This window comes from Coloeus monedula (genome assembly GCF_965178545.1).
Source record: "Coloeus monedula genome assembly, chromosome: 8".
Taxonomy (NCBI): Eukaryota; Metazoa; Chordata; class Aves; order Passeriformes; family Corvidae; genus Coloeus; species Coloeus monedula.
In genome coordinates this window covers 10439295-10451931 of record NC_138788.1, presented here as the reverse complement: position 1 = coordinate 10451931, position 12637 = coordinate 10439295, and the positions used below count along the sequence as shown (strand labels likewise).

The 12637-nt window shown below is 37.4% G+C and overlaps 1 protein-coding gene across 1 annotated transcript in view; it reads left to right on the top strand.

Moving 5' to 3' along the window:
• NRG3 (neuregulin 3) overlaps positions 1-12637 on the top strand; it is a gene marked incomplete at both ends in the record, with an annotated part of 343802 nt that overhangs the window by 245412 nt on the left and 85753 nt on the right. Inside the window, one exon of the mRNA XM_082286584.1 lies at positions 490-563. Within this exon, the coding sequence (XP_082142710.1) occupies positions 490-563 (74 nt within the window). The remainder of the gene's footprint in view (positions 1-489; positions 564-12637) is intronic.

Genomic DNA, 12637 nt, shown 5'->3' with positions numbered 1-12637 from the left:
ATCTTTTAAGCTCAGTATAAAATGGTATTAAAATTAATGGCTAGCTAACTGTTCCCTGCTTTTTCAGACAGCCAAAGATAAGTTGTCTGCCTCATGGTTTGCACAGTATGGAAGCTTTGTAAAGTGTTGTGTTACCTAAAGAGTTTATTTCATTGCAAATAAGTGTATTTTATAGAGGAGTTTTCTTTGATTTTTGTTTCACTGAATTGATTTTTAAAAGAATGATTATGCTAAAATGATGTTTATTTTCATAGTCTCTAAAATAATGAAAAGGTTTGAGGGGAATTTTTTTTGATATACAAATTATTTTACCTACTTCCATTGCATTTCAGTAATATCCCTGCTGCCATATGGTAGAAATAACTTGCATATTGTAGATATGCGAGTCCCTCGCAGTGCTGGCAGGGAGAATGTCGCTTGATTTGGGACCTTAAAATTAACCTTTGACTACCGCATGCGTATGTTTGTCATTTATCCCCTTTTTCTCAGGTGCAAAGAGGGCTACCAAGGAGTCCGCTGTGACCAATTTTTGCCGAAAACCGACTCAATCTTGTCAGATCCAAGTACGTCAAATGTTTTTCTTATATTTTTAATCCATGCTGGAGGCTGCTCTTGCCATGTGAGATGACCCTTTGCCTGTAGTCAGACAGTCCATGCTATAGGCCACTGCAGCTGTGTGTAAAGAACAGCGAGGCTCTTGTTGGTAGGGTAAAACCACATCATCCAGTCTCTGTTCTTACAAAACATGTGCTGCTCCAGCAGGGCAATCCATCAGGGGACTTGATTCCTTATGATTTGGAATAATACTGTCCCTGCTTAGAGCCAAAACATTTGTGTTTCTCCACTTTTGACTCGACAACAAATAAAGTTACATAATCTAAAAGGAGACCTAGTATAGAGTGCAAAGTGGTTCCTTCAAAAGAAAATAAATGCACATTGTGTGGCACCGAAGAGATTACAATCTCCTCGGAAATACTTTATATCAGTTTACATGAAGCTTAATTATTTTTTCACTTTGACAAGTGATTTGTTGTCTATTTGCATCAATAATAAATAATAAAGGTTCACTTTCAGGTAGTAATGTGGAGACAAAGTAACTTTCTGTTACACTGGCCAGTATGTGTCAGAATAATATCTGTATATATCTTCTCTTACTCCACTGTTTCCCTTTCTAAATTCTCTTGACTAATAAAACTATGTCAAAAATATTATCCAAGATGAATTTTCTGAAGATGAATCCATTTATTAAGTAATATTGTTTATCTTACATTTTTAAATGAAGTGACATACAACAAAGGGTCATATCCAATCTCTTGGGTTTGTTCATATACCTGGAAATTGTAACATATTAAGTCTTCCAGTTTTGGGTGCTCTTTAAAATTATATTTGAGTTGTTTTGTTTTGTTTTTTGAAGATCAATACTTGTTTTTCTAGTCTTTGTTCTTTTTTATTTATTTTCTTGTGCTTTTCCATGTGAAAAACGTGTTTCCAAAGGCACCTGTTGCTTCATAGTTCTCTGTGTTGTGGAGTTCCCATTACAGTTTGCTTTGTGTTTGGTTTAGTTTGTCCTTAGCTTGACCTTTAAGAGTAAAATGCAGAGCTTGTAATGAATAGGCAGATTTTACCTCAGCCAAGTTTTATGTTTATGTGCATGTGTCAGTGTAGAAGCTGTGCATACATCAAAGAAAAAAGCAGTTTGTATTCTAAAATTGTGGGAAAGGACAGTTGATTATCAACAGAATATGGTGGTACCTGTCTGACCTGGTTTTCATGGGAGACTCTGGCTTTACTCCCTCAAGAGTAGAGGCAAAATCCAAATTGCAGATACAACACAAAGCCCTGAAAAGGCTCCCAGATTAAGCTACATCTAACAAGAACAAAAGCCCCAGAGTGTTTATCTAGTGCAGACAGTATTGTTGTTTCTTTCTTTGTGTTGGTTGCACAGACTTGCTTCTCTTCATTAGGAGATGCTTACTCCAGTTGGGTTCTGGCTGTATTGTTTCCAGAGTGTTTTTCAGCCACCTGATCCTGCTCAGTGAGCTAAGTTCTGCTGAAACATCCTTTTTAGACCTTCTGACAACAAAAGCTATTTTTTTTTTTTTTTTGAGGTTTTCTTTCAAAATTATATTATTTAGAGCATGTAAGAAGAGGGGGCTTTGGCTTGACATTGACCTAGATCCACTGGACACACTCATGGCCCAAGAGGAGCCTGTTTTTTGGTATGAGTGAACAAGGTTAACATGAGTTAGGTACTTTTCTAGTCAGTTTTGAAATTTAACTTATATTTGATCCTTGTCTGTTTTCTAAAGAGGAAAAGCTGCTGTTCGGGTCCATTTCTGTGTGTTGGCATAATATGATATATCTCCATGTACATGTGTGCACATGCACTTGCTCTAAGCATGTCGAGCCTGAAAGGAATATAATTGAACTTTCTGCTGCAGCTGGACAGGGACAGTATTTTGTTCAGGAGTTAAATCAGTAACGTAGTTATCTTCCTTCTGGAGAAAAAAAAAAAATTAATGCCATGCTGATAAGTAGCACTCAGTGGCAGATGTTTGTTATTTGCATAACCTGAGGAGTGTAAAAAGTATTTGACACAGTAGTCAAGCACAGTATTATCATCTTCAAAGGCTCTGGGTTTGCACTGCCAAAACTTAGGTTTGTGGTTGAAGGTGTTTGGATTAGAAAGAGAATGGCTGAAGGGTGAATTTGGAGGTGGCTTCAGAAAGAAACAATTTTTTTTAAATGAAAAGCTTTATTTCCAAAAGCTGAAAAATGAGATGAAGGCTCTTTTGTCTGGGCTGCATGTAGCCAGCACTGGCTGTTGTCAGTCAAGCTTCATGAACAAGTCCAGCTCATTTGAGTATTATGGGATTGCTTGGGGTGCTCCTGGTAGCGAATGTGCTACTGATGACACATCTGCTAACATTTAGCTTTTTTGAAGTTTGCATGCATGAAATACTGAAGCAATGGTTTTATCTTACCTTGCCTGTGATATCACAGGTTGCATTTTCAGAATATTGTCATGGTTGGGAAGTGAGTCTGCACCACAGTCTCTTGGGAAATAGCAACGATTTTGTTATAAAATTGTTACTTATTTACTTGTGCCACAGCATCTTGATTTTTTTGGTTCTTGTTTTCCTTTGTTTTTTTTTAATAGCCTGCTAAAACAAACCAAGCTTGTTCAGTGTAGCTATTACATGCATATTATTTGCATAGTGAAAAATAGCTCTGCAATATTTTTAACACCAGCTTCTTACCTCATTCTAGATGTATGCTAGGCAGGTCTTGATTTTACATCACAGATATGAATACAAATTATGTAATACTTAATATGGATTAATGCATGCTATATGCATGTATATGTAGTTTAATTGAACAAACTGGTTAAAGTATTTAAGATTCTGTTTTTGGGAAACATCTTGAAACTACCTGATGGTGTTTCAGAGTTCCTGAATTGGCATCCATGGCTTCTTGCAGTCAGATCTTCCACCTGCTACCTTCCTTCAGCTCAAAGTTAGGATTAAAGCCCTAAGGTTAGGATTAAAACCCATTTGTACAAATATACAGCACACACAGAACAATGTCAGAACACTCCAGGCACAGGCTCTTTGACCAGACCTTTAAGCATCACAGGTGTTAACAGCTTCCACTTCCCTTAATATCTCTAGTCTTAAAAAGATTTCTGGCTAAAAGAGAAAGTTGTTAAAAAAGAATCCAAAAGAATCCTAACACAAGTGGTTTGAGAAGTTCAGTAATCATGGAATATGAGAGAAACTCACCTAAAACCATGGGATAATTATAATGTCACCAATAAGGGAAAAGGCTGCATGGCAAAGCAACCCAGGCTCACAGTCTCTATCAAGAGGAAGAAATCTGTCAGCCATGCTAATACTGTGCAGGAAAAGTCCCTGAACACTCTCTCTCAGTCATCTTCCCCATTATATGGATGAAATAATAATGGGACAAAGAGAATGGAAACAGCAGTCACATGCTGGAAGGAAAGGACAGGAGTATATCTGGAATGTTACTTCAGCTTTCTTTTTCTGGGCTAACTCCTCTATAAACACAGCGAGAGGCAATGGTAGAACACTTACATTTTCAACATTATAAGTACAACCTTAATATAACTTCATGCACAAGAAGTTTTTGTGTAGCCCTATGTGTATCTATAGGATTGGGAACTTAAACACAGCATAAATGGTAGAAATGTACTCCTGTACTACCCTTTATAGTGTTCTGGACTAGACCTGCCTGGCCCAATGAGTCTTGAAAGGTAAGTTGTGTGTAGGCCACAGATATTCTTTCAATCTGCTTTTATACTGAGGCAAAGTAAAACCTTTACAGCTTTGACTGTTCTGTGGGCATATTCCAAAGTGGTCAACAAGGCATTGAAAATGAGTTTTTCACATTACATCATTTTACCAAATTGCTCAATTTCACCTTCAAGTATTTTGTTCTTAGCATTGAAAGCTTCTTTTCTATGTAAAATGTGTATTTCAACTTTATAATGTTCAGTATTAATTTCGTGTTTATCATATTAACATTCAAGTTGTCCCATTTGACTCAGAAGCTTGAGTAAAGAGGGATCCCCTATCAAATATTGGGGATGTTAGCTAATCCTTTTTCAGAATAAATGCATTATTTTCTAGAAGAATAAAAATGGTACGGAAAGCTTATAAGTCACCAGGCCATGCTCCTGCTGTTGCAGTCAACCCCATCCCATAATTTCTTCTGTAATCTGATCATACTTCACTCATAAGGCACTTGTAATTGGTGTGAACCAGCCACCAGCAACAGGGTTTGTTTATCATCCCTGCTCTGAGTATTTCAGGATTTTTCAGCTTCCAGACAAAACTTATGCCAAAATGTGTCAATTTTGTGCTTTGTTAAAATGCTTCATTTCAACTTTGATTTTTTATTTTCTTGGTTTCCTTGTTGTTATGCTTCAGGTTTGTTAAACTGGCTTTTTCAAATGTCAAAAGTCTTCTTCCTACTGAGTGAGCTATAGCTTGTGGTCTTGTAACATTTGAACCTGTGACAGCATGGCACACATGTTTCTCTTTGAATCTCATCAAAGAGAAACCTGCAAGTGTCATGTCTGGAAGCTGCAGTTGCTCATTCTTAGATTACCTTGTTCTATAGCAAAGGATCAAACTCCCTCTTCTGGAAGACTGGGACTGTAGATAAGTAAAACACCTATAAATAGGTTACAAATGAAAAAATGTTTTCCCAAAAATGTATTCAAAGCCCCAAGACCCCCAATAATGCCCTCAAAAAAAAAACCCAAAAAGCTCCCCAAAAATCCCAGCATAAATCTTAGGCATTCTATTTTATTTTTTATTCCCTCCATCTAGTTTTGTATATGTAAGATCATAGGATAATTTAAGTTGAAAGAGAAGTCTGGAGAACTCAGGAAGTTCAGCCTCCTGCTCTAAGCAGAGCTGGCTTTGAAGTCTGTGCTCCTGCACTGGACACTGCAAAGGTGTTTTCCAAAGGGGCTCTTATTAAATAGAGGATAAAGAGCATCACTATTGCAAAATATGTCTAAAATATATTTTCAAATAACTTGAATACGTAAAATGAAACTTGTGCCCCTTACTGAATGATCGATTTTCTAGGGCCTGAATAGTTTTTTTATCAACTCTATTAAACCTTTCTGAATTTCTCAATGTTCCTTCTGAATTTGTTCTTTTTTTTCTCTTTTTTGAGTTCTAGAAGGCATAGGAGAGAATAAGGTTTTGGTGTTGGGAAGGCTTCAAAGGTTGCACATAAATAGGGGCAGTTAGGAGTGGGAGACTACCCAGAGGTGGATATCTGAGTTTTGTGGAGGACAAGTCCTTCTTAAACAGATTTAACATGGGACTTATTTAACCCCAGAAAGAACTTTTGAAATCTGAATTTTGTGGCTTAACTTTGTCTTAAATCTGAATTTTGTGGCTTAACTTTGTCTTAAAAAGAAAAGATTTTTAAGCCCTTCTGCATTAATTATGTCATCTGTTCAAGACTTTTCTATTCAGAAAAATCACATGAAGGGAGTGGTTGTAGACCAAGCTTCTTTAATAGTGGCTGTCATTTTATGCTGTCTCGTCAAAATAATGGCAGAGTGCCACACCACCTGCACGTTCACAGGCTGAAAAATATTAATGTTGCTCTAGGAATATTAAGCTTTTACAAAAATGAAATAATCAAAAGGTGATATTTTATTGGCTTAAAAAAATAGGTTTTAAGAGCTAAAAATGTGGTGACTGCAGTCAAGGGAAGTCCCTGAAAATGACAAGTCAGTAGAAGATCTGTTAGCCTCCACCAAGTGGTTCTGACATTTCTCTCAGCTACAGTCTCTTTATAAAGATGTAAAATCAGACTCCTCCAGTTCAAATGCATCACAAATTAACCTAGATTAGTCCTGATGCATTAATGGATTGAAAGGAAGGAGCTGCCTTAATTGAAATAGTAATAAAGGAGAAAAGCAACAGAATCTCTCCAGAAGTTTTAATGAGTTTAACTATAGGTGAGAAAAGATGCCTCAAATGAGAGACAGGCTGAGGAATATGAAACATCAGCAAGGTAAAATTAGAAAGAAAATACATCCCTGGGGCAATGAGGGACATGTTTTCCCTCCTCTTTGATCAAGTGTGCAGAGACCTCGGGATATGATCAATAAAAGATGATGTGTTTTCAAATTTAAGTTGTCCGGAAGCTGTAAAATTTGGCTTTCTGTGACTAGTATGAAACTTCTTGATTTGTTTCGTTGTTGGTTTTGTTTTCTTTTCTTTAAAATAAGAACTTAGGCTTTATTCTGCAGAACTGGAACTAAGTGCTCCAAACCAGAAGTGCAACATTACCAAAGCTTTAGTAAAAGTGTTCACCAGTGATAACTGGAAGTGTGAAACATGTTCGTTATCAGAATGTACTGAAACATTAAAGTTGAAGAGAGATTATTGAAGTTACAAATTTGCCACTAATAGAAAAATGCCATGGGCAAAGAAAATCACTACCAGTTTTGATAATGTTATTTCTTAAAATCCTAAAAGCAAAATTTACATTCATAGGAAACACCTAATAATACTTGATTCTATGGACAAGCTAACAGTGACTTGTACTGAATGTGCAGTATAGATGTTTTGAGTAATTTTTTTTTTAATTTCTTTTTTTCTCTGTCAGTACTGCAAAAATAGATTTTAGAAATCACAAGGGTATTGGGAGTCCTCATTTTTCTAATGGAGGGGGAGAGTATTGTGAATTCATTCTAGTATTCTAAGATTGTGTTGCTCTTCTCAAGTCAAAACAGCGACAAAAGAAAGCCTACTCGTGTGAGAGGTGTTTCCAAATAGCATTAAGTGGAATTGCTTTCATTACTTTTATGTGCAATAACAGTGGTGTTTTTTCTGGTAATTTCTTTGAATTACCAGTCCTTTTAGAAAGAAAAAAAAACAGCAGTGGGTTTGCACAACTACTCCCCACACCTTCTGGCTTTCCTTCTGGAAATACTGTATTTGGGTTACAGTTTATTTTCATTTAATATTTCAGTTTTAAATTACATATTGGCCTTTATTAAATTCATGTAGATCTTTATTTAGGAATTAGCTAAAATAACATTGAAATAACAAGTCATATAGGTTTATTTGGAAAAAGAGAGAAATTCAATCTGAATTTGGCCAAAAATCCTTTCATTAGTTTTAAAGGAACATTCGTTCCTTACTCTTCCCTGTTCATCTCTTCTCCTGGAAGACAAGAATGTGTTTGCATCTGGTTACTCTACTTTGTTTTATTTTCAAAATTTTTCATTTGAAGTATTCAATTATGTCTGGTTTCACCATGACTTTAGGCCATACATGGTCTTCTGGAATTCAGCTTGTGAAGGCTGCATCTCTGTAGACATTCTTACAAAGAAGCTGGAATAGGGCAAATACAATATCTTTGACAGCAGGGAAAAAACCTCTAAACAAACCACAAAACCACTTGTTTCCTTCTTCTTCTTTAAAAATTGCCTGTATGCGGAAGGATAATAATGAAATTGAGCAATTCATTTTATTTGGAGTCAGTAAAAATCCCAAGGAAGAAAGAAAATGGGATCTCTAGCAATGCAAATCCCAGCCAATAAGAAGTTTCCATCAGCATGTCTTTCTGTAAGCCACAGTTGCTAGAAATCAAGAAGGAAATGAAAGCCACCTCATGCAGAGGAGTTTGAAGGCCGCCTTTCCAAACTACCATTCATCTGTGAGATGTGGGACTTGTGTCTAGTTAAAGAATTTCTAGGCCTTTGTGTGGTGATTTTTGCGCTTGTTTTTCAGGGAGGTTTACCGTGTGACGGTAGAATCACTTGGCTACGGTGTGTCACACAAGAGTCCCAGCAGATGGCTGTGAATGGAGGCTCCAGTGTTACGTAAGGGCCGGGGCTGGGAATCGCTGTCCCGCTCTGCCGCGAGCCGGGAACATCCCGGGGCCTCCGTGAGAGGCGGTGCAGCGCTCTCCTGCAACAAGCACCTTCTGAAGTGATGAGCTTCTAAAAACAGCAGCTCCCTCTTACAAACACATTAGGATTTCCTAAATTTGCTGTTGGCCATTTCGTGTCTGGGAAGCTGCAAGTATAAATATAGTTGAAGTCTATGTTCTGTGACACCCTGGAAGCCTCTAATTTTGCCTGTTACCCTAAGTAACTAACTTTTCTGACTTGTGTACTCTTCTTCTGACAGTGTGTTACTGTTGGTGTCAATCTCCCAGTCTTTCAGAAGGACTTCCCTGATTTTGCCTGGATGGACAAGGTGCAGTCAATCACTGACTTGTCAGATCACATTTTCAGACCTCCTAAGAGGAAAATGCAGCAGTGAAGTTACTGTAGTTCTTCATGCTCAGGGAGAAAAGTATAAGCAAAGATGGGCCATCATGACATGACACATAAGAAAATTGCACAAAACATGACTGTAATCTAGGTGAAAAGCATTCATTTTGTTGAGTTCTTGTTTTTGTAAATTAGCTACTCAGTTATCTGAGAAAATCTTACTTTAGCAATACTTTTCCACTTTATATCACACTTCCGATGTTAAATTCTTCATGGTTGGTTGAGATGGCATGATATAGGTTTCTTTAAGATGTCATTGCCTGTGGCAGGAGCTAGTAAGGACACATGGAGAAAAGAGACGGATTTCTCTATTGGCAATTAATCCTATGCCTTTGAATGTATCTGTTTGTGTTAAATCTAAGTTTGAACTGAATGTGTTGCCATCTCTTATGAGTGGTTCTGCATTAAAATGATTCTGCTAAATAATGCAGTAGTGTGAGGGCAAGTATATCCTGGAGTTGTGGGGTTCCTGATGTTGTGATCTGTCCTGTCCAGAGTACAATTTTTTGACTGTAAGTAGTGAACAGCAGATAAAGATAAATTCTGCAATGTGCAAACACAAAGCTCATTATCAGTCCAACACACACTTACTGTCTTGAGAGTAAAACCATTAAGGCTCATCCATGAGAGCTAGAGTTTCTTCCAGGAGGATTTCTGCTGAGTGTGCTGATCATCTTCCCAAAATGAATACCCTCAGAAGAGCCTCTGTGCTCTTAGCTGATCTTCACTCTTTGCATTAAGTCCTTACTTCACTACAAGGATGCTTATTAAGGCAATTATAGTCGTTAGACTTTTCACTTCACTTGGAGCTTCTACCGATGTTGATTCAGCTAATAGCAATCTCTGCTCGTGAAGGAAAGCCTGGAATAAGTATCATTCAAAATTAAAATAGTGAGTACTCTGTGTTGTTGTGAAGACCGGATTCTGTGAGGGCAATGTGTGTATGTACACACCTGCTTACGAGAACGACAATCTTGCTGAAAACATTAAGGGTCAGTGTTACTATGAGTCTGATTACCACATCAAAGTTATAATATTTTGCCAGGAATAAAAATAGTACTGAGGCTCTTGAAGGCATTTCCTGGCTCATTTCTTAGGCCTAACGTAAAACACTTATATTTAGCAACAGGGAACAGCCACTTCTGGTTAAAATTTTACTGTGCAAACCCAGCAATTTATGTAACTATTATTTCCTGGCTAAGAAAGATAAATGATAGCATCTTGGTCTCACTGGGACTGGTAAACATTTGTTAATGAAGCCTTCAAGGTTGCATTGTCCTCACGTGACTTTCATGCCATGTATGACTACTGTTTCCTAGTGGGTTTTGTACTGACCATTAGGGAGTCAAAATTGCCAGCCATGAGCATATGTATTCATTTTCTTCTGTGATAAATTTGATCATGGCAGGAATTTCTTAAAGACAAACCAGATCAGTGTTGTCCCAGAAGCAAACCAAAGAGCAGACTCAAACAGGCAGTTCTTGATGAGACTGTCTATGTTGGGACAACCAGATTAACTTCCAGCCTTTTCAGAGAGCATCTTGCTCCCAGGGCTCCTGGCTCTTTGCTCTCACTGCAAGTACCTGTTAGCTGTAGAGAAAAAGTCCAATTGTTTGCTGCCATCAACAGTCACAAGTTAATAAGGGGCCTGGGAAACCGAAAGTTTCTCTTGTGACTTCTGTACACAGCCTGAATAACAGGTTTGAAAATCCAGGATGGTCATATGAAGAAAACAGTGCTGAAACATGGAACAAGTGAACGCAACAGACAAGACCGGCCTGTCATTACCCATTGCCCTTCTGCAAGTAATCCTGCTCTTTGACCTTGTTTGTCTTCCCCAACCACTTTAACACCTCAGCTGAGTTACCAAGAGGAGAAGATTTGAGTGTACTATCTATGCTGCTAAGATACCAGTTTATTTGGATTTTTTAATATTTTACCTTCTATCCCAGCACATCTACTTTATTTCCTTCCCTGTTTGTGAGGGGCTTTTTCCTTTGGCATCTGAATTATATTTCTGTTAGTGAGTCTTCTCTCTCTGCAAGTCTTTGCTACCAGTCAATATTTGCCACGTGCTTTTCTGTGATTCCTTCCCACATTGTCACTGTATGTGGCCTTTACTCCCTCTCAGACACCAAGATTTGAGTCCTCTGTTTCCGATCTTCCAGATGAATGCCTTAATCACAAATTACTTTTCATGGGCTGTCTGGTCTGTCTCATTTAGGTTTCCCTTTCTTTCTTCTCTAAAATTTTTACTTTTGTTCCATAATGGAATAAAAAATATAATTTGTAGTTTAATTTAGTATCCACAATGTTCTTTAAATGTTTACAATGAACAGATGTCCACATTTCATTTTGTTTCCAAAGGAGTTGGCTCCAATTATCTCTGAAGATACAGAGAGAGGTTAATACCTGATGCTTATCAGAAGAAAATATCTACTGTGTGGGCTGTTTGTGAAAAGCAGCATCTAAATTTAACTTGGATTCCTGTTTTGTTTGCTTTTAGTAAAACTGAATTTTTCTTGAAAAAAAGGTTGTATTTTCAATACAGACTGGTTTTATGTGTCTCAACAGTGTTTCTATTGGGAGAGCTTTTTCATGTTCAGAAGGAAATACTTCTTATCTGGTACAGGAAAAGAGGCCCAAAATTAGCAAAGAACAGAATACTTGTTCATGACAGGTGAAACACAGGTTCAAGTCCTTGACCTGATTTTGCTGTCTTACAGGTGAATGCCTAGCTCACAGGGAGTGAAAAGGGAGTGCGTCAGTCAGTGTCTTTTTTTCAGGTTGTGGTTGTAGATATTTTTCCTGGAAGAGAAAGACTAAGCCTTTTCTGCTATTCCCCAGCTAGCTGTAGTGATGAGTTGATCTCTGCCATAGTAAAATGTGTATTTTTACAGTATAGCCCTAGAGAGATCACAACACAGAATTTTGCCTTAATGCTCATTTATATTATGGAAGGTGCTAGAGTTTACAAAACGTGAGATACTGACTTAGGTCTTGATCCTGAACAAAACTATACTGATGGATATTTTTTCTCAAGATAAATACTCAAATTAAAGATATTGAGCAGATTTGAAGCATCCAATAGAATTATTTGCGTTAATTTGTGGTTTACGTCACAAATTTGCTGTTTTCTTGATAATGAGATGACCTACTGCATTTTAACTCTGGATTTAATGAGTCCTTCTGAAAAGACTTTTTTTAGAAGCGGAGCAGCTCTAATGTGGGAGTCTGGCTTCTGCTGATGGGGGAGCTGCCCCTGCATGGCTCCATCTGCAGCTGGCAGACAATGCAGTGCACTGATGGGGGAAGCGTGTCCTTTTAAAGGAGCTCGTTGGTCTGTGGAGATTAGCAGTTGTGATCATAAATATGTATATATGTTAATATATATAAAGGCAAAAGGTATTTTTGTTTTTGTAAAGACTTTGTGTTCCAGTCTGATCTAGCTGTCTTTGAAAGTTTGGTCTCCTATTAATGCCATATTAATTTGCTGTCTTTATCAATCTCCACATTTTAAGTACCCCTTGTGATCAGGATTTGTTTAGTGTTCCCTAAATATTCAAAGATTTAAATGCTTTTAAAGCCTTAAAACACAATCTGCACACTTCTGGAGAAAAGATTACTTATTTCAGAAGAAACTGGCTTAAGCCATATGAGTAGATGTCTGGAGAACTCCAACTAAAAATGCAACTTACCAGTGCCATTCTCAGTAATTATTAATTATTTATTTTATAGGTTTTGGAAACATGGTGACTAAAGCCTAGAGAAGAGTGAGTTTAGGAGAGACCTCAT